This window comes from Sus scrofa, chromosome 7 (genome assembly GCF_054392235.1).
Source record: "Sus scrofa isolate SSC_HxYL_T2T_F1_AM1 chromosome 7, Sscrofa_HxYL_maternal_Yorkshire_Landrace_v2.0, whole genome shotgun sequence".
Lineage (NCBI taxonomy): Eukaryota > Metazoa > Chordata > Mammalia > Artiodactyla > Suidae > Sus > Sus scrofa.
This window is the reverse complement of record NC_139389.1, coordinates 59,806,238-59,832,783: the sequence shown is the minus strand read 5'-3', so window position 1 is coordinate 59,832,783 and position 26,546 is coordinate 59,806,238. Positions and strand designations below refer to the sequence as shown.

At 37.2% G+C, this 26,546-nt stretch overlaps 1 protein-coding gene across 2 annotated transcripts in view; it reads left to right on the top strand.

Annotated features, from left to right (window-relative positions):
- ADAMTSL3 (ADAMTS like 3) overlaps positions 1 to 26,546 on the top strand; it is a 357,638-nt gene that overhangs the window by 117,597 nt on the left and 213,495 nt on the right. For both annotated transcript variants that reach the window (XM_021098873.2, XM_021098874.2), the window contains exon 5: positions 21,376 to 21,421. In XM_021098873.2, the coding sequence (XP_020954532.1) occupies positions 21,376 to 21,421 (46 nt within the window). The remainder of the gene's footprint in view (positions 1 to 21,375; positions 21,422 to 26,546) is intronic.

Here is a 26,546-nt window from a genome sequence, read left to right as displayed (position 1 = left end):
AAAGCCAGCTTCTTCATCTTTTGTGAGCACTCGGATGGATTATTCTAAGACCCTCTCTCTTCCTTCCTCCCAAGCCCTTGGGATCCCTTGCCTGCAGTTCCCTTGAGATATGGTATTCATAATCCACTGACTTGATCATCTTGCCCTTTCCTCAGCTGGTGTCCCTAAAAATTTCTTTCTCTCAATTCGTGGTTAGCAGATTGAAGTCCAGCTCTCTTCTCTTTCTTGTTAGAGCAGAGTGAGAGGTAGGGTCATGGCTCAGCTTGCTAAAAGAAATCTTCAGAAATCCTCCTCCTGCCTAAGTCCCCAGCTCCAGGTGCTTTTTACACCTTGGTATATATAAGATGTTTAATAATTGTGAATTAAGCTAACACAGAGTCTGCCCTCATGGTTCTTAGAATCTAGGGGGACAAACAATAAACTAGTATATAATCAAATTATATGTAATTAAAAATTGTGTCAAGGGGTAGATAAACACTTTCTAGGGAAGTCCCCTGTGCTGGAGATCTATGCTGAGACCTGACTGCTGAGAGGAAGTCAATTATATGAAGGATATGTTATGGGACATAAAATTCAGACTGTGGGGACTGCATATCTAAAGGTGCTGGAGCAGGAAATGGAAAGAGGCTTTTTTCCTAAAGCACAATAGACAAAGGAGAAAGCAGAGTGGGCCAGTATTGAAGAAGGAGGTAGATTTGTAGGTGACAGTAAAAATCTGATTCTTACACTTTTGAATTTCAAATAATAGTAAACTGCCCCCCCAAAAAAACCCACCATATTTGGAACTGATATAAGTTGCCAATTTTTTATTTGTTTAAATGAAGACAAAAATTAAAACAAACCAACAAAATCAGCTGTGGTATACTATCACAGACTTTTCAGGAAAGAATTACAATCAGAATATTTTCCTTTTAACATGAAAAAATAGGAAATAATCTTAGAGTAAAAGGTCTGCCTTTAAATTAATTAATGTAGCTTTATGAAAATCCACTCTTTTGTCCTTATTTCTCTCACTTCATTTTGGACCATATTTTAGATGTCATGAAACTATTACAGTTGTTAGCATTCTAATGGTGGATAATTGGGAATCGGAAATTGAGAAGTAAATCATAATCATGGCATCAGAACTTGAGATTTCAAGATCCCTGAGGGAATGAAGGAAGCTATATTTGGAAAAATGACTTTATCTGAGCCATATATATATTTTTTCTTTTCTTTTTACTGTGGCACCTGTGGTATGTGGAAGTTTTCAAGCTTGGGATCGAATTGCCACAGCCACAGCAACACTGTATCTGAGCCACATCTGTGACCTTTGCTGCAGCTTGCAGCAATGCTGATCCTTAACCCACTGAGTGAGGCCAGGGATTTAACCCATATCCTCATGAAGACTACTTTGGGTTCTTAACCTGCTGAACCACAACGGGAACTCTGAAGCAGTAAGAAGCAAAGAAGCCAAGCAGCAGATGCTAAGTGGTTAAGAAACTAAGCAAATTTATTGGCAGTCTTTGTAGTCCTGGGACATAAAACTTGGAGTTGAAAGCCATGGTAAACACCTCAGGTGATCAGTTTTTACCTCTGAAGGATTATACCCTAGGAGAAAGGTGGAGAAAATCTTAAACAGACAAGATAGTACTGACACTGAAACCCGGTCTTGAATTAGTTTAGCTCTAATATTAATGATAAAATTTGTTGCTATTCCAACTGCCTCCAAGGAGCTTAAAAAAAAATCCCTGGAAGAAAATGACATCAGCCAGATATATAGGTTTTGATGGATAATGCCAATAATTCAATAAAATGTTAACCAGTCAACCATATATAGAGGTTTTGATAGATCATAAAATAATTCAATAAAACGTTTCCAGTCTTACCGTGAGGCAAGGTCAAGAGGAAAAACAGATGATAGAAATAGGTACTAGATTTATTGGACCTGTGTTAAAAAACAAAACAAAAACCTTGTAATAAATGTTTACACAAATAGATGACAAATAGGATTTCACAGGAGAACTAGAATCCATAAAATTAAATTATATGGGAATTTTTTTTGGTCTTTTTTAGAGCTGCACCTGTGGCATATGGAAGTTCCCAGGCTAGGGGTTGAATCAGAGATGTACCCTCCAGCCTATGCCATAGCCATGGCAATGCTGGATCCTTTAACCCACTGAGTGAGGCAAGGGATTGAATCCACTTCCTCATGGATACTAGTTGGGTCCGTTACCACTGAGCCCTAGTGGGAACTCCTCATGGGACTTGGATAACAGAAACAAATGATAATTAAAATTATGGATTACCATAGTAGATCAGAATCAGCAGAAGAGCGTATGCATTTATAGAAATATCCAGGCTAAATTATAGAGGGGAAAAAACACAACATAAAATAAGGATCTGTGAAACAAGGTGAAAAGTTCTAAATCATGTATAATTGGAGTTCTAAAAGGAAAAGAGAGATGGAGAATAAGGTAGAAGCACTATTTGAAGAAATAGTAATCAAGAATTTTCCAAAATTCCCAAAGTTATTACTTTTGGAATACCAAAAAGATACAAAGCCACAAATTCAAGAAACTCTGCAGAGTTTCAGACAGAATAAATATGCATAAACACATCATGGTAAAATCTTAAAAGAAGACAGAGAGAAAAGACACGTTATCTTCAAAGGAGCAAAGATAGTGTTGATTGCTCTCTTCTCATTAGAAGATAATGAAATTATCTGTCTGATATCTTGAAAGAAAATAACCATTACAATAGAATCCTCTACCTAGCAAAATTATCCTTCAAATGTTAAGGTGAGATAAAGATTTTTTTTTTTGACAAACTAAAACTTTACTATTTGGCTTGTGCTAAAGGGAGTTCTTCAGGTAGAAGCAAAATGACCATACATGGAGGATGGGAAATGCCAGAAGAAATTAATAGGAATTTAGAACATATACAAATCAATAGTAATTATTTAAAGGGATAATGGTAATGTTTCTTGAGGTTAAAATGTATGTGGAATTAAAAAAAAAAAGGAAACGACATAAAATTTGGGAAAGGAGTAAATGGAGTTAAAGTGTTATAATGTCTTCAAATTGTCCAGGAAATTGTAAAAATAACTAGTTCACATTTGATTTTTCAAAGTCAAGGATGCATGTTGTAATTTCTAGGGTTACCATTAAAGGCATAATAAAAAGAATTATATAACTAACCTGTTATAGGAAGAAATAGAATACTAATAAAATGTTTGATTCCAGAGAACTCAAGAAAGGAGAGAAAAAGGAACATAGAGCAATAGTGACAAATAGAAAACAAATGATAAGATAGTAGATTTGAACTCCCAAATATGTTTTTACATTAGATGTAAATGGACTAAGTACTCTAGTTAAAAGATAAAGATTGTTAGACTAAAACATGCTGTTTACTAGAGATGAACCTTAAATATAAGAGCACTGAAAGACTGAAAATAAAAGCATGGTAAAAAAGATATAATGTGACACTAATTACAGGAAAATTGGTGCAACTGTACTAATATCAAAGTAGAAACTTAAGGAAAGAAGCATGATCAGAAAATACAATATATCAAAACTTGAAAGATATACCTAATTCCATCCTTACAGGGAAATTCATAGACCTTAATGCACAATTAGAGAAAAATTGGCTGAAAACAATCAATGAGCGGTTTTTAAAAAATCTACATATGTTTATATCTACATATGTATCTGTATGAATAGTGTGTGTTTGTGTGTGTGTGTGTGTGTGTGTGTGTTTATCTCCAAGTCCCTATACTTCAAATATTAGGGATCTAGGTTATAATCAGTATTTTATCAAGTTCCTTATTAATTTACTTATCACTCTCTGTGGTAAAATGCCTTTCTTCTGTTTGGGTAGGAATTGTTGCTTTAGATTGATGGAAGTTTTGTATCCGTATGGAGAATGAATGGGAGGCTCCAACTGAAGGCATTTGTGGAGAGGAACATTGCCTTTTTGCTAATGAGTTTCTTTTATGTGATTTTTGTGGCTTTCCTTTATTTAGAGGTAGTCTCTGCAGTACCTGCACTTCACTTAACCCTTTCAGGGTACCCCAATCCATACAGGCACTTTGTGTTTCACAGGGACCCCTATACAGTGGGATCTTAGGTGCCTCTACATTTTTGTCTTATACTAGCCATTGCTTGCCAGGAGTCCTGGCTACATCATTTTGTGTCACTTTGATTTAGTGAGTATTGATGGATTCTCCTGTGAATCTGTTCTTGTTTCAAAGAAAGGCTTCTCTTTTATATAAATTAATAGTGTATTTGTGAACCATTTATGTCTTGCTCACACACATATTGAAGTTTATGACTTGTGGATAGTTTCTGTGAATGTCCAGCTATGATTTAGATGTTAACCTATTATTATACTTTGTTGGTCATTTCACTGGGCATCTTTTAAGGGGAAAGGAGTTCAATATATATGCCTGAATTACCATCTCTATTTAAAATCTTTCCTTTCTTTTCTTTCTTTTTTTTTTTTTTTTTTTTTGCTGAAATTGTACCTTTGGGTTTGAAAATTATATATGTTCTGTTTTTATATTACTGATGGTTAAATTTAAGATGTTTGAAAACCATCTTTAATATTTGCTTTATTGCTATCAATACCAATAATAAAATATTAGTTTCTTTTAATTTCTATTTGTAAGCTGATGCATATTTTATGCTTTTCTTCTTCATTGTCTTTTGTTGGAGTTTTGTTATTATAATTTGGGATTTTATACTCAGTTTCTTGGCATCATTTGTTCCCTTTATATCTATTCTTTCATAATCATATTTCAAACCATCCTCGAAATTTAATTGTGTTTGTGTGCATATATTATTTCAGTGTTCATTGTCAGTATTTGAAGTTCTTCATTTTGAATCAACACTTTGTTGGCAAGGATATGTTTTGAGCTGTGCTTCTGGAATTTTAATGCACATATGAATAACCTAGGGATCTTGTTAAAATATAAACTTTCATTCAGTAGGTCTGGGGTGGAGCCCAAGAGCTTTCATTTCTAACAAATTCTTAGGTGATGTCAATGCTGCTTGTCCAAGGACCACACTTAAAGCAGCAAGACTTTATCGTCTTTTTAATTTCAGGAAAAAGTTGTGGGTCTTATACTTTAGGAGCCTTTATATATCTTAAAATGTCCTTCTTTTGATTTCACACATAAGCAGGGAATGACTTATTTGGGTATAAAATTCCTGAGACGCAGATATTCCCTCTCAAGATTTAGGTGTTCTTCTTCCCCAGTTTGGTACAGTGTTACTCATAGACCACTCAAGCTGGCTTGATTTTTTTTTCTGTTGGTGAATAACTTAATTTGTTCTGTTTGACTGCCTATAGAAGGCTTTATTTTTCCCCTCAGGAGTTTTGCAATATTGTGTCTCTTCATTTATTTTTCCTTGGCACATGGTGGCTACTTTTGTTTACAGATTTAGAGTTTTATTTATTGTAAGAAAAACATTTCTTCTATTATATCATTTACTATTGGTTCTTGCCTTTTTCTTCTATTCTCTTCTTCAAGGGCACTAGTTATTTCTGTATGTATTTTATGTTTACTGTAATCCTTTTTATCTGTTTTTTTTTATTTTCCTGTGTATTTGGAAGTAGTTTTCAAGATCCTTGCCACTTGAATTTTTTCTGATCTATTTTCTAATGACATTTCAAAATGCCACTATGACATATTTGTTACCTTACATTCTTTCCTTCATTTTAAACCTGGTCCTTATTTGTGTATATGTTGTCTTAATCATCTGCATCTTATCATATATAGTTTGTGTCTTTTTATAGTATGATATCTGGCTCATTCTTCCTTATTCTTCAATGTCATCCTCATGTAGGGAGCCTATCTTGGCATCTTTGTCTAACTGTGATGTTCCTCTTTCGTGCTTCTATTGTTAGCAAGATAGGACTGCTTTTAGGGAAGGGACACTGATTTCACCACTCTAAGGTCTAACATGTGGTTAGGATCTGAACAATGTTAATTTAATGAATAAATAAGTGAACATATGCTCACCTATTACTTCACATCTTTTGTCAATGTTCTGCTTTCTGCCTAAAGCATCCTTTTCTCCTTTTTGTGAACATGTAGTTGATCTCAGAAACTCCTTTGAATCTCCATTTCTTCCTTAAAGCATTTGTTGGAAGTTCCTAGCATTTATTTGGTTAGATATAGTTCTTCTGTGTTTCTATAGTATTTTTTGAATATACTTTTATCAGAGTGTTTATTTCATTGTGTTTTTATTTTTCTATTTTAATATTTGAAACAAAATTTCAGGTGGTATAGAGGATGTCTTTCATCTCCTTATCCATGTCCAACGTTACTACTGATGTGTAGTGGAAATTTGGTATATTTTACTCCATGAATAAATACCTGAATTAATTGAATCCCAGGATTGTTTAAAAAAAAAAAAGCCTGCTTGACTATAGTTTGGAGAATATAGACTTTTTGCAAAGATAGTTTTTTTCCTTTTTTGGTTGCTTTTGTTTGTTTTTTGTTTTTTTGCTTTTTAGGGCTGCACGTGAGGCATATGGAAGTTCCCAGGCTATAGGTCGAATTGGAGCTAAAGCTGCTGGCCTACACCACAGCCACAGCAACATGGGATCTGAGTTTTGTCTGTGACCTACACCACAGCTCACTGCAACACTGGATCCTTAACCCACTGAGTGAGGCCAGGGATTGAACCCACATCCTGATGGATACTAGTCAGATTCATTTCCACTGTACCACAAAGGGAATTCCCTGCAAAGATAGTTTTTAAAGTTTATTTTTTTATTGTTTTTAAAAGACGTATATGTATGTATTATTCAGATATGAGACTTCCTGTTTTCCTCTCTTTACCCATTTGCCCTACTTTCTGGGAGAGTTAGCAAAACTTATTTTCCAACTCACTGAGTACTTTATAAATCTCTTTTTTTCTCTTTTGCCATTTTTTTCTGAAATATTTTTATTCCTTGAGTTTTTTTTTTTTTTTAAAGTAGCCTGTCCCTGATTCTCAGATGCAGTATCTTCTCTTTTATCTCTAAGCATATAAATAGACTCTTCAGGGGCAGGTTTTCGTCTCCTCGTATGGTCTCAGTTCTTTCCAAATTACTGTTTTCTATTTTGTTTTTGTCACTATATTTCATGTTAGAGACTTTTCTAAGATTTATTGTAATCTTTTTGTTGTTTTTTGATGTTGTTCATATTTAAGGAAAAGAGTTGTGAGATTAATCTTAGGGAGGTGTGGTTGGTCTAGATCATTGTCTGATCGTGTTTTTAGGTATTTTATTTTGGGATGCTCTGATTTCTCAGTTAAGGATCCTCTGATTTCAATATTTTAGGAGCCAAGGGGGCAAAAATCTGGGCCCAAATTGATTTATAGCTTTTTCACTCAAAATTCCAGCAAGTTTTTTTAATAGATTAAAAGTAGATTATTTCAAGATTTATATGGAAATGCATAAGCCATGGAATACCTAAAACAATTCTGAAAAGAAATAGAGCAGTTTGAGATTGTTACTCATGGAAAATGCAGGTTTGATTAAAATCATTTGTATGTAAAAAATATGTAATATTTTAAAAAGAGAAATAGAGTAGAAGGAATCAGTATACCTGATATCAAGACATATAACGTTAGTCAAAATTGTGGTATTGGCAGAGGGATAAACACCTAGATTGATAAGAGAAAATATTTGCAAACCACATATCTGATAAAGGACTGGGATCTATATTAAGAACTTTTAAAAATCTGCAATTAAAAAAGACAATCTAATTAGAAAATGAACAAAAAACCTGAACAGATACTTTATCAAAGAAGATACACAGATGGCAAATAAATACATGAAAATGTCCTTAATATCACTAGCTATTAGGGAAATGCAAGTTAAAACCACAATGAGATATTGTTACATACTTATCAGAATAGGTTTTTTTTTAAGTGGCAACATGAAATGATGGCAAGAATGCAGAGACACTGCATCAGTCCTATACTGGTGATGAGAATGTAAAATAGGACAGCCACAGGCAATTTCTTGAAAAAATAAACATGCAGCTACCATACAACCCAGGAGTTGTAATCCTGGGCATTTATCCCAGAGAAATGAAGAACACCTCTTTTCACATGAAAACCCGAATGTTTTTAGCAGAATTACTCATAATAGCCAAAAAGTGGAAACAACCCAAAGGCCCTTTAGTGGGTGAATATTAAGTAGACACGGTACATCTGTATCGTGGAATACTACATAGCAGTAAAAAGAAATGATCCACTCTTAAATGCAGCGACCTGGATGAATCTCCAGAGAATTGTGCTGAGGTACAAAAAGCCATTCTCCAAAGGTTACATACCATAGAACCTCATTTATATAGTATTCTAGAAATGAAAAAAGTTATAGAAATGGAAAACAGATCCGTAATTTCCAGGTATTAAAGAAGAGGTGGGGGTGGGTGGAAAAAAGGTATGACTTTATAAAAAGCAACTTGAAGGATCCTTTTGCTAATAGGAATGTTCTGTATTCTGATGGTTAATGTTAATTTCCTGATTGTGTTATTGTGCCACAGTTTTGCAAGATGTTATCATCATAAGAAACAAGGTAAAGGATACATTTTCCCTTTCAAGGTAAAGGGATTTATTCTCATTATTTCTTGCAAATGAATGTGATTTACAGTTATTTTTAAATAAAAGATTTAATTTAATTTTTAAAGGCATGTGGCAATGCCAGGTAAAATAGGACAGAAATCTTCTTAAGTAAAGTTGAAAGGGGAGATATTCCATGATCATGGATAGGAAGACTAAATATTGCCAAGATGTCAGTTTCTCCCAACTTGGTCCGTAGAGTGAATGCAGTCTCAATCAAAATTCCAGCCTGGGGAGTTTCCATTGTGGTGCAGTGGAAACAATTCCAACTAGTAGTATCCATGAGGATGTGAGTTTGACCCCTGGCCTTACTTAGTGACTCGGGGATCTGGCATTGCCATTAGCTGTGTGGTAGGTCTAAGACCCTAGAGTAATGTAGGATCCTACATTACTGTGGCTATGGTGTAGACCAGCAGCTGCAGCTCCGATTGGAACCCTAGCCTGGGAACTTCCATATGCCACTGGTGTGGCCCTAAAAAGCAAAACAAAAAACAAACAAAAAACAACAACAACGACAACAGTGAAAAACCCAGCATATTATTTTGTGGATATCAACAAACTGATTCTAAAGTTTATGTGGAGAAGCGAAAGACCCAGCATAGTTCATATGATATTGAAGGAGAATAGTATAGTATAGTATGTCACATCAAGACATAATATAACACTGCAGTAATCAAGCAGTGTCTTATTGGTGAAAGAACAGGCAAATAGATAAATGAAACAAAATAGGGAGCTCAGAAATAGATTTCAATAAATGTAGTCAACTAATCTTTGGCAAAAGACAAAGGCAACACAATAAAGCAAACACAGTTTATTCAACAAATGGTGCTGGACTACTGGGCATCCACATGCAAAGAAATTGAAAATGGACGCAGACCTTTCACTAACTCAAAAGGTATAAGATAATTAAATGTAAAACACAGCACTATAAAGCTCCTAGCAGATAACCTAGAAGAAGACCCAGATGATCTTGGATATGGCCATGACTTTTTAGGTAAAACACCAAAGGCATGATCCATGAATGAAATAATTGATAGGCTGGACTTTATTAAAATTAAAAACCTCTGTCTGCAAAAGATAACATCAAGAAAATGAGAAGACAAGCCAAGGACTGGGAGAAAATATTTTCAGAAGACATATTTGATAAAAGGCTATTATCCAGAATATACAAAGAATTTATAAAACTCAACAATAAGGAAACAACCCAATTAAAAAAATTGGCCAAAACCTTAACTGACACTGCATCAAAGAAGATTTGTAGATGGAAAATAAGCACATGAAAAGATGTGCCACATTATGTCATCAGGTAAATTCAAATTCAGACAATAAGAGACCACTGTATCTGTTGGAATTGCCAGAATCCAGAACACTGACCACACCAGATGCTGGTGAGGGTATGGAGTAGCAGGAACTCTTGCTTATTGTGGGTGGGAATGCAAAATGGTACAGCTACTTTGGAAGACAATAAGATGGTTTCTTATAAAACTAAACATACTCTTACTGTATGAGTGAACATTCATGCTCCTCGATGTTTGCCCAAGGTAAATGAAAACTTATGTCCCCACAAAGACCTGCACACATATGTTTATAGCAGCTTTATTCATAATTGCCCAAACGTGTCAGCAACCAAGATGTTCTTCAGTGAGGTGAATGGATAAATAAGATACACATCCAGACAGTGGACTATTATTCAGCACTAAAAAGACATGAGATATCCAGCCATAAAAAAAGACATCAAGAAAGTTTAAATGCAGATTAATACGTGAAAGAAGCCAATCTAAAAAGGCTGCATAGTTTATGATCCTGTAAAAGACAAAACTATGAAGACAGTAAAAAGATCAGTGGCTGCCATGGTTAAGGATGAGAGGGATGAGTAGGTGGAACACAGAGGATATTTACGGCAGTGAAAATATTCTGTATGATACCATAATGATGGATATGTGTCATTACACATTTGTCTAAATCCATAGAATATCCAGTTCCAAATGTCACCCTAATGTGACCTATGGACTTCGGGTGATGATGATGTGTCAGTGCAGGTTTATCAGTTGTAGCAAAGGCACTGCTCTGATGGGGAATGTTGATCATGAGGGAAGCTATGCATGGGTAGGGGCAGGAGATATATGGGAAGTCTCTGTTCTTTCCCCTCAGTTTTGCTGTGAACCCAAGACTGTTCTTAAAAAAGTCTTAGTAATTTAAAAAAGTGAAGTTTAAACCTATAAGAAATTAAATGAAATCTGCAGAGCCAAAAAACAAGGAAAACCAGTAAGGGCATAACTGATTTTGTGCCTACCCTGGGGATGCAGATGGGATGCAGGAGACCTTGTGATTGTATGTGAGATACAGCATAAGAACTCCAGCATTAATAGAAAGGCAGGACTGTTGAGGTCTATATGCTTACTAACCTATGGACTTGAAAAAAATAAAAGCCATACACCAGCATAGGGAATTTAAATATCTTGGTATCAACACTAAATGAAAAACAAACTTTCCACTTTGGAATAATGGACCTATTCTCCCAAGAGGCTGAGGTGCGTGTGTATTGATCTGCATATGTTGTTTATATTGAGTTGACTGTATATTATCCCATGTGATTGTGGAAACCTTGAGGTGAGAAATTAATATGAAAAATAGTCATGTTACCCTCGTTAGCCCTGAGGTTACTGTAGTAATGGAAGCTACAGAGAGGTGGATTACCAAGCCAGATTGTATAGGATTCCTGTTTCTAACGATGGAGGCCTGCTTATGGTAAGCTTGCAGTCCTGAAATAGATAGCACACAAGGAAATATTTGCCATGATAAGCACCAGCAGTCATAACATGGAATATTTAAGGGAGAAAAGCCATAAAGTTAATCTAAATCAATGCAAAAGTAGTATTTGATAAGATGAATACTTACTCATAGTTGAAATGAAAAATATTTGCAAACTAGGAATAGAGATGCGCTCTCTTTAATATATAGAATGTGACTGCATTTTCTTTATTTTTGTTTTTATTTTTTTGTCTTTTTAGGGCTGCACCCGAGGCATATGGAGAGGTTCCCAGGATAGGGGCCAAATCAGAGCTGTAGCTCCAGCCCCGTGTCTGCCGCCTACACCACAGCTCATGGCAATGCCAGATCCTTAACCCACTGAGTGAGGCCAGTGAGTGAATCCTCGTCCTCATGGATACTAGTCAGGTTCATTAACCACCGAGCCATGATGGGAACTCCTGCATTTTCTTTAACATTAGATATAAGAATGCCTCTTGTCATTGTTTATATTCATTATTGCATCTGAGGTCCTAGTCAGTATAATAAGGCAAGAAATAGAAATACAAGGTATAACAGTTAGAAATGAAGAAGTAAATTTCTCATTATTTGTAGACTACCTGATTGTCTAGATAGAATATCAGAGTATCTATACATAAAATAATAGGAGGAATGAAAGAGTTAATTAAGATTACTGGAAACAACTAATGCAAAATAACTATATTCTTAAACGATAGCAGAAACTAATGAGAAAGCAAAATTTCAAAAAAAAAATCACACTACTTACAATATATAAGGTACCTTGTAATGAATTCAATAAAAGATGTACAAGGCCTTTATGAAATATTTAAAAGCTCACCTAAATAGAGATGAATAATATGTTCATAAATAGGAAGTTTCAATATCATTAAAATGCCAGTTTCTCCTCAATTAATGTTTAAATTAAGCATGGTTTCAATCCTAAGAATCATATGGAACTACAAAGGTATGAAAACAGCTTCGAAGGAGAAGAGAATTGAAGACTTGGCCAGAAACTAATGTGAAAAAAATTTTCATGATAGCAGTAGTGTGGGTACAAATAGGCCCATGTAGCAAAATCAAGAGCCCAGAAACATGCATATATGGGGTTTTGATATATTTTCAAGATGGCATTAAAAATTTGTGGACTTACACCTGAAACTAATATAATGTTATATGTTGATTTTACCTCAGTGGAAAGACTTATGGAGAAAGGATGAATATTCAGTACATGGGTTCAAATGTGATTATTAATATCCAAAGGAAAAATATTAGAAAATGTCAATCCACTAGAGAATAAATGCCAGGTGGATTAAAGTCTACTTATGAAAAGCAAATCTTGAAAACATTTATAAGAATATATAGGGCTATAATCTCTGGGTGGTGAATTATTTCTTAGGACACAAAAAGCTTAAGTTACAAAAGGAAAATATTTATACATTCAAGCAGGTTAAACAAACACCTTTGTTTCATAAAAATATATGCTATAAACCAAAAGAAAAGCATACAGTGGGAGAAAATCTTGGTGATGAGTATAACCAGTAAAGGATTAGCATCTGAAATATTTAAATAACTTCTACAGTAAAACAAAAGCAAAGCAAACTAGTAGGAGACTAGGTAGAAGATAGGAGCAGGAAATGCACAGAGGGGAGCTTGCATAGTCTAAAACAAATGAAAATATTAACTTCATTAACCAAAAAATACAAAAGAATACAAAGTGAGATATTTCATATTCTTCAGACTAGAAGGCTTTTTAAAGTTTAAATAAAATGCCAAATATTGGCCTGGATGTGTGAAAACAAGGATTTTTCTGCACTACTAGTGGGGTGAAAATTGATATTCTCCCTTTCAAGGGCAATGTGTCATTATCTGGTCATCCGGAAGCGGTAAATGCCCACAGCAGAACAGTCCCACTAGGACATGTATCGCAGAGGAATGTGTGCAGATGTGCCTAAGGTGATGGTATAAGATTGCTCATTGGAGAACCAATCTAAATCTTCACAGACTTTTAGGAAAATGGATCACTAGAAAATAAGAATTGACAAATGGAGCTATATTTATAAATTGGATTAATCTAGAGCCATAAAAATGAATGCATTAGGGTTGCATCTCTCAACATGGATATTCTCAAAAACATAGTATAGAGACAAAAAAAGATCAAGCTGTGGAGGATTCTGCAGACTCTGATACCATTTACTTACTTTCCTCTAACTGAGGGGAGGGCAGTGGGAGGATGGGATTGAGGAGGTTTGGCAGGAGGCTTCCACATATTTGTAATGATACATTTCTTTCTTTTTTTGTTTTTATTAGGGTATAGTTGATTTACAGTGTTGAGCTGATTTCTGCTGTACAGCATTAGTGACCCAGTTTTTTTTATCTCTATCTATCTTTCTATCTATCTATCTATCTATCTATCTATCTATCTATCTATCTATCTATCTATCTATCTATCTATCTATCTTCTTTTCCTCATATTATCTTCCATTACGGCCTCCCCCCAGTGGATTTAGCTCCTTACACTATAGAGTAAGACCTCATTGCTTAAATGCTGAAAATGTAATAGTTTGCATCTATTAACCCTAAACTCCCAGTCCACCTCACTTCTTCCCCACCTCCCCCTTGGCAACCACGAGTCAGTTCTCTATGTCTGTGAGTCTGTTTATGTTTTGTAGATATGTTCATTTGTGCCATATTTTAGATTCCATATAGAAGTGATATCATATGGTATTTGTCTTTATCTTTCTAATTTCACTTAGTATGAGAATCTCGAGTTGCGTCCATGTTGCTGCAAATGGCATTATTTTGTTCTTTTTTATGGCCGAGTAATATTCCATTGTATATATGATATATTTCTTAAACATAAATCCCAAGAAAACTTTTAAGAAATTATGAAGATTACTTATATTTAATAAGTTTGCATCATTCTCCTTCCCCCCTTTTTTTTGGACATAAAACACTTCTTAATAAAATAATTGTGGGAACCCTGAAATAGTTCCATCCCAAATATTGCTGCTATATTTCAAATCACCATTCCTGAGGTTGCACTTGCTCAACTTTTTCATCTTTTAGGACTTCTGCAGTATTCTTTAGTCTATTTGTGTACACATCTGCATTTTAACATTCGCTTCTAGACCTAGAATCTCCAAATTTTTGCTTTCTCCCTGAGCTTATCTAATTTGAATACATATCCGAGGCTTGGGAAGATCCTAAACCAAAAGAAAGAAAAAAACTTGAAGGAGAGAATAGTGTATTCTGAGATATTTATAGTAAGACAAGTGTATGGTAAGGCAATGTATGTTTTTTTCTCCAGCTTGGTTCTTGGCCCAAGGCCAGGCCTGTGGTGCACCCACTCTTTCCATGACTCTGACAATAAATAGGGTGCAACATTATTTTTCTGCATAAAAATGAAATTAGATTAATTCAAAAGAGGGGCAGCAAGGTCATTAATAATCCTCCCATTCCTGCTCCCCACCTTTTAGGCAGCCCCTAATCTTACATACCCTCTCCCATATTGAGACATTTCACTATGATTTGGGAAGAACTCTGAGATTATTAAGAAGGAAACCTACTTCCCTTGGAAAGTTTATCAAGTCTCTTTATCCTCAAACTTAGAGACTCATTAAATCTTCATAAATTTTGAGCTGTTGTGGTCAGGTTTTTTTGGAAGAGGTCTGTGGAGGTGATTACATATAAATCCAAACAGAAAAACTATCCCAAAGCTTTAGAAAGCATTTCAGTGCCTTCTTTCTTTAATTTTTAAAAATCAGTGTACTCCTTTAAATTCATGATTTAGGAAAGGAGGTGAGTGTGCCTCTTTTGCTCATTTATTTCTTGGTGGACAAAGTTATTTCAGAATTCGATTACGTTTAAATACACGCTCAGTTCATTTACACTGCAAACCATACGCCAGCCAAAATCTCTCTTTTCTCTTGCAGAAATGTGCAATTTGATATTCTAGTCAGGTGCCAACCATGGGAGAGACAGGTTTAAGTTAACTACTATTTTAAAAAATTAATATATTTTTATTCTTCAAAACACATGCTTCTCAGTTTTTAAGACACTAGTATTTGAGTCAATATATCAGCAAATGAACATAATAAATTATAGTGCTGTAAACTCCAGGGAAATTTTATTAATGTTTTTAATGTATCCTCATGTGGAATCAACATATGTTTTTTATATATTCATAAATTTATGGCTTCAAAAATCTTCAATATCAGGGTGTTATGAGTGTTGTAATGGATAGAAAATACATAATTGTGAAACGATGTTCTTGAATTTTCATATACTCCTGATAACCATTAGCTCTTGCAAATAATAATTAGAATGAAATTAAAAACTTGGAAGTAATATTTCTGCAGCTCGGTTGCTTTGAGCCAAAGGAATTATTTCCAGAATAAGCTGGCAGGTTCCTGCTTGGGGAATTCAGACTCCAGTGTCCTCAACTTTAAAATAACTTGCCTTTCATTTTGTGCCTGTTTCATAAAGTGGCCATTCATTTTCATACTGAATTGTAACCAAAGCATGCCACATCCATAGAGGCTGGTCAGTGGGTTCAGTGTGTGTTAGGATGGACAAAGTGAAGGAGAATGTTAATATCCACCAGGTGGTTGGGTTAAAACAACCTTACTACTGGCTGGTTCAGGGAATTGAGAGATAACCTCCCTGCATCTTTATGTCTGCATCCTGGTACCCAGTAGATGCACTATATAAAGCCATTGGAGAAGGAATGAGTCCAAAATGGTACTTTATATTTTGAGAATTCATGAAATTAAATGCTCCCTTTCCAATATCACTTTGCCGCAGTTGCAGTGGGATGTCTAATGGAGATCTACTTAAGTTTTAGGTTTAGATTTTCAGGTGCAATGCTCAAGATGCAAGTTAGTGCTTCACAGTGAGGGCATAGCAGGTGGCAGCGGGGTATGGATGACCGTGTGGTCTACATAGCAGGCCTGAGACCCAACCATAAGCTGCCTTCAGCAAATCTGTGTTCTTTCCTTTAAGTGTTAAATTTTTCAAAATTAGTTTTTTTTTCATTGAAATAACTAAAAGTAAGCAATTAATGAAAATGCATCTGAAAAATTATTTCTGAAGTTCTAATACACTTTTAAAGAAAATGTCATTCTTCGTAAGTTTCAAAAGTTTTTGTATTCCAGTATTTTGATTAATTCAGATACTCTATTTTATGGCCGCATCCACGACCTATGGAAGTTCCCCAGGCCAGAGATTGAATCCTGGGTCCTTTAACCCACCGTGCCAGGTGGGGATTGAACCCACGCCTCTGCAGTGACCCGAGCCGCTGTAGATAGGTTCTTAACCCATTGCACCACAGTGGGAACTCCTCAGATACTTCCTTAAGCCATGTTTTGGTAATTTGCCTGCCCTCTTGAAATTAGAGTCAAAAGCTTTTTAAGGTTATAAGTCAATGTGATACAAAAAGATTTTGGTTATCACTTGCCTAATCTATTAGCTGCTTTCCTCAATTGGGGCTCTTCCAAAAGAAACAGAGTACTTTAACTTACCCTTTCACTTGTTTCTGTGATTTATTTTCTTCTTTTATACACATAATAAGCACAATGAAATAAGGCATGTAAGTAAATGACCTTGTCCACTGGCATGGCTGTTGTTTCCCGGGAGAATGGAGTCATATGCCTTCGACCAGGAGACAGCCTTCTCCACCCTAATAAATTTTTCCTGCCTGACTCTCAGTTTGGTGCTTCTGCAATGTTTAAAATTTAACGTGGCCTCATTGAGAGCTTCATAAATTTTGAAGTCCTATACCTCTGATGAGTCACAAAATGGAAATATACAGCATTAGGAAATACTAAGACTGGGTCAACCTATTGCAGCAATCTAGAAGATGTTATAAACTACAACTCAAGAGAATTGTATTAAAAGGAGGCAACTCCTTGGACACCTTGTCTGTATTCCAGTTCAGAAATTTAACTATCATTTAGGTAATGCTTTTGGAGCAGCTGTAATGCTGTTCTCACTCCAAAATGTCTTTCTGCCGTATGCCTTCTAAATCCCATTAGGGACTGTACCTCTCAGAAAACAGAAGATGTGGAGAGGCTGGGATACACGTAATTGGAACAGAAAATGAGGAGAGGATGGTATGAGATGTACATAGAGAAGGGTGCGTTTGAGAGAAGGGTTGCAAGGAAAGAAAAAGCACTATCAAAAAGTATATCCGGAGTTCCCATTGTGGCACGATGGAAATGAATCCAACCAGGAACCATGAGGTTGCAGGTTCGATCCCTGCCCTTGCTCAGTGGGTTAAGGATCCAGCATTGCCCTGAGCTGTGGTGTAGGTCACAGACGAGGCTTGGATCCTGAGTTACTGTGGTTGTAGCATAGGCTGGCAGCTGTAGCTCCAATTTAACCCCTAGCCTGGGAACCTCCATATGCCACGGGTATGGCCCTAAAAAACAAAACCGAAAAATATATGAGATAATAAAACATGAAATAATCACTGCAGAAAAAGGAACTCAGTCATGTGTCGAGATATCTGTAGATTTCTTAGAAGCATAAGTATAATGAGATGTATATTAGAGGAAATCGTAGATCAATAAGGAAATAATAGGAGCAGAGAAAGGGAACTAGAGTTCCCTCAAGAACTCTAAGAATTTAAGGATTACAGGTATTCTTGGAACAAGAGCAGTAACGAAATTATAATCTGAGAATAACATACAGCTTTGCAAATAAAGACCTCGAGTATTCCAGTCAAAAGGGCCCACCATCTTCAGTGAACATTGATGACAATAAACACACAGTTAGATACATTCTGACCATGATTTTTACTTCAGATATTAACAAAACAAAACATTATAAGCTTCCAGGCAGAAAAATGAAACACATATACAAAAGCCTAAAAATCTAACTCCTGCAAACCTAAATGTCAAAAGTCAGTGAAGCATGTGTTTTGAGGAAAAATGATCATGACAAAATAATATATCTTGCTATATTGCCTTTCCTATGGGAAATGCAAAGTCTAATAAGATGCCAGACATTTGCCCTTCTTGGAAAAAAACAACCACTCAAATAATATTTAGCTAACCCAAAGTTTAAAATTCATGCATGTTTCCATGTCTTGGCTATTGTGAATAGTGCTGCAATGAACATGCAGGTGCATGTGTCTTTTTCAAGGAAAGTTTCGTCCGGATATATGCCCAAGCGTGGAATTGCTGGATCATATGGTAGTTCTATGTATAGTTTTCTAAGGTAACTCCATACTGTTCTCCATAGTGGCTGTACCAGCTTACATTCCCACCAGCAGTGCAGGAGGGTTCCCTTTTCTCCACATCCCCTCCAGCATTTGTTATTTGTGGACTTATTAATGATGGCCATTCTGATTGGTGTGAAGTGGTATCATGCTGTACAGTAGAAAACTGACAGAACACTGTAAACCAGCTATAATGGAAAAAAATCATTATATATAAAAAAAATGCATGCATGAAAGACGTCATAAGATAAAAGGACTGGCACTTGTTATCCACTTCAACACCGCCACACCAACGCCCGACCCTTAACCCACTGACTGGGGCCAGGGATTGAACCTGCATCCTCATGATACTAGTTGGGTTCATTACCACTGAGCCATGGCATGAACTCCACTAAATGCAAATTTTGAAAGTAGGAAAAAAGAGGAGATAGCCTAAATAACCAAAAAGGTAATGTCTTAACAGCAATGTGAATATACTTATAATACCAAACAACATACTTTAAAATGGTTAGGATGGTAAATTTTATGTGTATTTTACCATAATTTAAAAAATTTAAATTCACAACTGCAAGAAGGTAATGTCTGTATAATGGACTATTACGTAGTCTACTAAACAATTTTTTTTCCAAGGAATTTTTAAATAAAATGGGAAAATGGTTATAATATTGTGTTAAAATGAATATGAAATTGAATTGGCAATATGGTTTCACATCTGTAAATAAACATAGCAGAAACATTGGAAGGTTAAACAACAAAATATTCTGGTAAAAATATTAATGATGGAATTTTGAATGATTGATTTTCCTTCTTTATACTTCTTGGCACATTATTAGTTTTCACATACTTTTTTTGTAATTGGTAAAAATAGAATCATATAAAGTATGTGTTATGAGTTGTATATTGCTGAAATAGACTTGTTCAGTTATTTCATATAGGCTGATATTTAAATCACACCAGCAAAAAAAAAAAAATATATATATATATATATATATCCTTGGGTCCACTTTAAAAGTTCTATTCCTCTGGGACGAACTATTCTAAAACAAATGGCATAGAAAAGACTGGCTTTTGATTCAAGATGGGCCAGTTAAGCCTTGCTCCAAATTAGCCATTGACTTGACCTGGGAAACTTAAAGGATAAAAGCATATACCTCCATGGAAAAATTGAGAAAGGTACCATCAAGGATGAGTTATCTTTAAGGAGTTAATGTAAAATACAGAACAGCAAGCACGGCACTGAGGAAAGGACCTGTCAGATGGAATTCCAAACTTCCAGAAGAAGAGTTTGCCTGGAAGATGCGTGGCAAGGGGTCCCCAGCAGGTGGCTGGAGGGGAGGATCGTGTATGTGGCAGACATCTGTGGAGGATTCTGAAACCTGTACTTGTAGGAGTGTGTGACTTCAGACCCTAAGTATTGGTATCCTAAGAAAGTCACCCCAACACTACATTTGTAATTCATTTATGTAAAAAAAATTTTAGTATAGTTGATTTACAGTGTTCTGTCCATTTCTGCTGTACAGCAAAGTGACCCAGCTATCTATCGTTTTTCTCACATTATCCTCCATCATGTTCCATCACAAGTGACTGAATATAGTTCCCTGTGCTAGACAGAAGGATCTCATTGCTTATCCACTCCAAATGCAATAGTTTGTATCTACTAACCCCAAACTCCCAGTCCATCCCACTCCCTCCCCCAACACTATTTTTGTGGCATCCATTGAGTAAGCCCAGTGGCGGAAATAAAATATCAGCATTTCCTCAAGCAAATTTTTAACAGAGAACAGTTATACTGATTAAAGAGAGAGGTCAGGAGTTCCCATTGTGGTGCAGTGGAAACAAATCCGACTGAACCATGAGGTTGCGGGTTCAATCCCTGGCCTCGCTCAGTGGGTTAAGGATCTGGCGTTGCCATGAGCTGTGGTGTAGGTAGCAGATTCGACTCAGATCTGGCATTGCTGTGGCTGTGGTGTAGACCAGCAGCTGTAGCTCCGATTAGACCCCTAGCCTGGGAACCTCCATGTGCTGCCAGTGCGGCCCTAAAAAGGACAAAAGACAAAAAAAAAAAAAAGAGAGAGAGAGAGAGAGAGGTCATGGAGGGCCCAGCTAACTTGGGTGACCTCAGTAAGTGAGGAAGAGAAATTCTCTTACAGGGATGTACGATACATATACTCCTGTCCATAGCTTTCCCTTCTTTTTCACAGAAAAAAATAATAAACATATGCACACATTACACACATACACACAAACTATGCATTAATTTCGGTGATTATATGGACCGTGGGGTAAAAACTGTCCTTAAATATTACATTGATTCACCTAAAGAATTCACTCTCTATTTAGATAGGTTGGAAGGAGGGATAAATTATGAGTTCGGGACTAACAGACACACAGTACTAGTTATAAAATAGATAATCAACAGGACCTGCTAGATAGCACAGTGAACTCTACTCACTATTGCATAATAACCAATATGGGAAAAGAATCTAAAAAAGAGTAGATATATGTGTGTGTATAACTGAATCACTTTGCCGGACACCTGAAATTAACTCATTGTAAATCAGTTATACTCCAGTATAAAATAAAGACTAAAATAAAAAAATTCACTTTTTATTTAAATAAAGTGACATTTCCATGAGACTTTTTGGCCTCCTGATCCTTGAAAGTTTTTTCTTAGAATTTAAACATTGAATCTTTGAGGTAATAAAAGTTTTACCAGTGCCTTGTTTTCACTTTTTAATTTTTCTGCTTGCAACTTCCCTGAAATCTTTATTATCTTTTTTCCCCCAGGAATTGTGAAGGGCAGAATATTCGATACAAGACATGCAGCAATCATGTAAGTTTTATAATATAATATATATATATATATAATGCAACAAAATATGTTCGTGTTGTAAATTATAGCTTTATATGTACCATAAAGTTATTGGCCTCATGGTACTCTTTGTGGAAATTTTGAATATTTGTTTAATTGACCACAGGTTTTGTATATCTCATACCTTCCATTTATAAGATCTTTTTAGGTCACTTCTCATTACGATCTAATTTGGTAAGCAGTTAATTTCTGAATTCATAGAAACAACACCTAATACCTATAAATGCCTTTGAAGCTCAAGTGGTCTATTACAGTATCTCACCTGACTTTCACATCTGTCTCCAAGATATCAGCACATGAGATGTGGTTATTCGCTTTTTTGAGGGAGGTGAAATTATTTTCCAAAGGCTCCATGGGAAGAGTAGAGACTTGAACTTGTGTAGCGCTGTTTCTCCTCCTCCAAACCACGTGTTAGCCCCCTGCAAAATGTGTTAAAGAATACTATAGGTGACTCAAGAAAATCGCACCTAAGGAGGGGTTTATAAACTTTACTCTTATCCTGCACTGCTCAACACAAACAAAAACCAAACTTCAAATACGCATATAAAATAAATGCCGGAAAGAACCAATCCTGTTTTCCCCACAAAACATATCCTTTGTTGGTGATGTATATCTGAATCAAAATAACAGTTCTTAAAAGGAAATTCTGGGGAGTTCCTGTCATGGCTTAGTGGTAACGAACCTAACTAGTATCCATGAGGATGTGGGTTCAATCCCTGGCCTTGCTCAGTGGCTTAAGGATTTAACATTGCCCTGAGCTGTGGTGTAGGTCACAGGCACTGCTCAGATCTGGGGTTGCTGTGGCTGTGGTGTAGGCCAGCAGCTGCAGCTCCAATTCAACCCCTAGCCTTCAAGCTTCCATATGCTGTGGGTGCAGCCCTTAAAAAAAAAAAAAAGGAACTTGTGAAAATCTGAGATCTAAGTGAGATTTCAGATTTTTTTCTTTAGATTTAAATGGAATTGATTTCATTTATTTTAAATCAACCAATTATTAACTGATCACTAAACTAAAACAGACTAGAGATCTGTTCAGAAATACCGCCAAACAAACAAGTAACAACAAACAGCAACAACAAACCCTGGGGAGGAGAGAGAATCTGATTTCCAGAGTTTCCATGATACTTAAAATATCCAATTCTCAGCAAATACGTTGTGAGACATGCAGAAAAACAAGAAAGTATTGCCCATCCATAGGAAAAAAAAATCAATATCGTCTCATTAAAAATCCATTTTCTTAATTAGCTATAACTCACTGAATTTAAATGTTGCACTTGGTGGAGCGCTGTCCCTTCCTCTTCCTTCTCTGTCCTGGGTAAGCATCTCTGTTCTCCTGACCCAAACTTTTCCTCAGTGGGCAGCCCCAAGCTGTAAACTTGGGGAGTGGAGAGTAGGCAGTGTTAGCAAGACCTTTGGTCTGTGGAACGCAAACCATGTTTTCATCTGTTTTTACCAGTGATGAAGCAGAAATGTTTATTCCTCAAACTTGGGTGGAAAAAAATGGGTGCTTTTTTTTTTTTTTTTTCAGGGCCGCATCCATGGCATAGGGAAGTTGCCAGGCTAGGGGTTGAATCGGAGCTGCAGCTGCCAGTCTACACCACAACCACAGCAATACCAGATCCGAGCCGCGTCTGCAATCTACACCACAGCTTATGGCAATGCAGGACCCTTAACCCATTGAGTGGGGCCAGGGATCAAACCCGCATCCTCATGGATACTAGTAGGATTCGTTAGCACTGAGCCACAAGGGGAACTCCAAAATGGGTGCTTATTTATTGGGCATTCAAAATCCAAAATCATCCAACCCTAAGGTAGCTAGGTTTGTGTCCACTATGTCCCAGGAGGGATTTGGGGAGAAAGAGCAAGTAGGTTTCATACGTCCTATGACAGGATGGACGTGGGGGAATGGAGATACACAGGTGTGCGTGGGGACGCGAGTGAGTGAGCTGGAAGCTCAGGTGGGGGTGAAGGATGGAGACTGACCTGAGCAGAGGCAGAGGCCAGCATTCGTGTCTAGCATTCCTTACTAAACTAGCACATCAGTGCATTAGCAGCCTGAGGGTGTTACACACAAGGCTTTTAGATTTATTTCCTTTTGCCTGAGTGTGTTTTATATTTTAATTGCTGCTATAACACATAACCAGAAACGTGGCTTAAAGCAACACACATTTATTACCTTAAGAGTTTTGGAGGATAGATGTCTGATACAAGTCTCAGTAGGCTAAAATTAAGGTGCCAGCAGGCTGCATTCCTTTTGGAGTCTCTTGAGAACTGTCTGTTTCCCTGGCTTTTCCAGCTTCTAGAGGCTGCCCACATTCCTTAGCTTGTGGCCCTGTTTTCCGTCTTTAAAGCCAGCAACATTACATCTCTCTGTCATTTTTCTGTAGTCACATCTGCCTGTGATCACAGCTGCAAGGTTCACCCATTTGGATAATCCAGGATAATTTTTCCATCTCAGGGTCCTTAACCTTAGTCAAAGAATGCTTTGTGCAAAGGTGTTTTTGCTATATAAGGTAACCCATTCCCAGGTTCTGAGGGTTGTGTTGCGAACGCTTTGGAGAAGATGTGTTATTCTGATTAACACATTAGGACAGCTCATCTTCCCAGATACATTGGCCTGGCATATTCCTTGCAGTCATTTCAGAATAAGTTTCACAGCCAAATGTTATCTAGAAACACTCTGTGAAGCTGTCTAGGGGAATTCATTTTCAAAGCCCAGCTCAAGATACTACATTCTGAGATTTCATTCTATAGTTTCTCTCTCTCTCTGTGTGTGTGTGTGTGTGTGTGTGTGTGTGAGAGAGAGAGAGAGAGAGAGAGAGAGAGAGAGAGAGACTCTGCTCTAGCCGATTCCAAAAAAGACATCTCTTTCCAACACAGGTATTGTAAGGGTCTAGGAGTATTGTGTTATACAGAGTAGAGATAAAATGCGATCTGCTAAAATGGGTGTGTATTCATTGCAATGGTTAAAACTTTGGTGTGCTTGAGTGAAAAGCTGATGTTCCTGAGGCTCTGAGGGTCTTGGGAGTGCCTGTGGTCTCTAACTGAGGAATCCTCAGAGGATTCTGCAGAAACCTTTTCTAGGCTGGTGAAAAATAGATGTGTAGGAGATGGGAACCAGAGGGAGGACAGCACTGTAAATGTTGCCCTTTTCTACAGCTCCTAAGAGCGATTTCATAAGATTGTGACATTACTTTCTAAGCTTGCTATTGCAAACTCAGCGTTTCCCATGAAATTCCTTAAAAAGGGAATAAGGGAGCATTATGGCAAGTTTTTCACAACTGTAATGTTCAGGGCCCCCCTCCATCTCCATGTGCCAAGCATCTGCAGCTGTGATGCTCAAGCCCTGTGGTAGACCAGTCGTGGATAAATGCATCCCCAGCTGCAATGTCGATGATCTCTCAGAAGTCTGTTCCTATACAGGAGTGATTACACTGGTACATTCCTGGGAATTTAACATAGAAACGTTGCAAGGGTGTCAAGTGGATGTAACCACAGTGAACTCAGGGTACCAGTATGGCCACATCTTGGTTTTTCTTTCATATTCTTTCTGTTGAGCTGCTTCCTGCTTTCCTAATTAGGGATTTAGAATAACCCTCTTGAAATCTCCATCTCTCTATCACCCCAAATAGCCCAGAGAGCAGGAGTGGGAACTGTTCTTCAGCCCACCTCAAGTGGAGAGAGAGCTGAGTCATGAGCCCTGCTCTTGCTCCAGTGTCCTCATTGAAGATGGGCCATGCTAGTTCAATCAATAGCCAGTGGCTTCCCTTTCCCTGGGGATGGGGCTCGTCACTCATTCTTTGGAAGGAAGCTCCCTTTAGTGATTCCCAGGTCAGATGCTCTTTAGCGGGAAGCTTGCTTCATGATTCCAAGACGCCCACACCTCTACTCCTGGGAGCCCGAGTGCCCCCTCTGATGGGACTGCAAGATCTTCTGTTCCCATCCAAGCGATGTCACCATCAATGGCCACACATAGGGAAGTGTGCTGTGTGGAGAAGCAGAAGCCACTGCCCCGTGAGCTCTGGAGACCCGACCTTCGATCCTGTTCCCGAGGTTGCCAATCCTTCTGTTGCTCCACCTGATTATTTGAAGGCTCAGGCTCACAGCCTCAGGACCATGGCGGTTGTTATATGTGTACCAGATTTCTAAATTCTAACCAAAGTTAATAATAACAATCATAGCAACAGTAACAATAGCTCACACTTACTAAGTACTTCCTAAATGCTGGGCATTGTTCTGAGTGCCTTTTCATAAAATAAACAAATTTTATCCTCATAATATCCCTCCAAAGTAGGTGTTATTTTTAACTCCGTTTTTACAGAGAAGGAAATTTAGGTAACCTGTGACACGGTCACAGAGCTGAATTTAATCCCCAGCAGTCAGGTTCCAGGCTTCTCAGAAATGTGCGCTCTTGGGGTTCTCATGTGGCACAGCGGATTAAGGATCTGGCATTGTCACTGTGGTGGCGGCTTGGATCGCTGCTGTGAATCAGGTTCAATCCCTGGCCTGGGAACTTCCACAGGTCGTAGGCACGGCCAATCAATCAATCAATTAATCAAATTAGACTTTCTCGTTAAAAAAGAAAGGAAGGAAGGAAGGAAGAAAAGAAAAAGGAATCAGCCTCCTCAGTTCAGCAGCTCTCCCTGGCTTCATTCTGTCAGAGGAGATGGGAGCTTTGGGCTGAAGAGCCAGTGAGATTAGGGGAACAGAACATGCTTGTGTTTGGTTCTTGGGCCCCAGCTAACTGCCATCCATAGGCATGATCCTTTGAGCAGCACTGAGCGTGGACTCTAACAGCCAGGGCTGGGCCCCTGGGGCCTCAGGAATGAATTCTCCTTATCAGGGATACATAGAGCAAGTGGAGAAGTTCCAAGGGCAGTGAGGCATGTCAGCAAGGAGGCCCACTACCTGAATTCACTGGCTCCAGGTATCTTTTCATGCCAGGGTTTATGGGATTAATAGATGCAGACTCTTGCCTTTGGAATGGATGAGCTGTGAGATCCTGCTGTGTGGCACTGGGAACGATGTCTAGTCTCTTATGAGGGCGCCTGATAATGTGCAAAAATAGAATGTGTACATGTATGTGTGA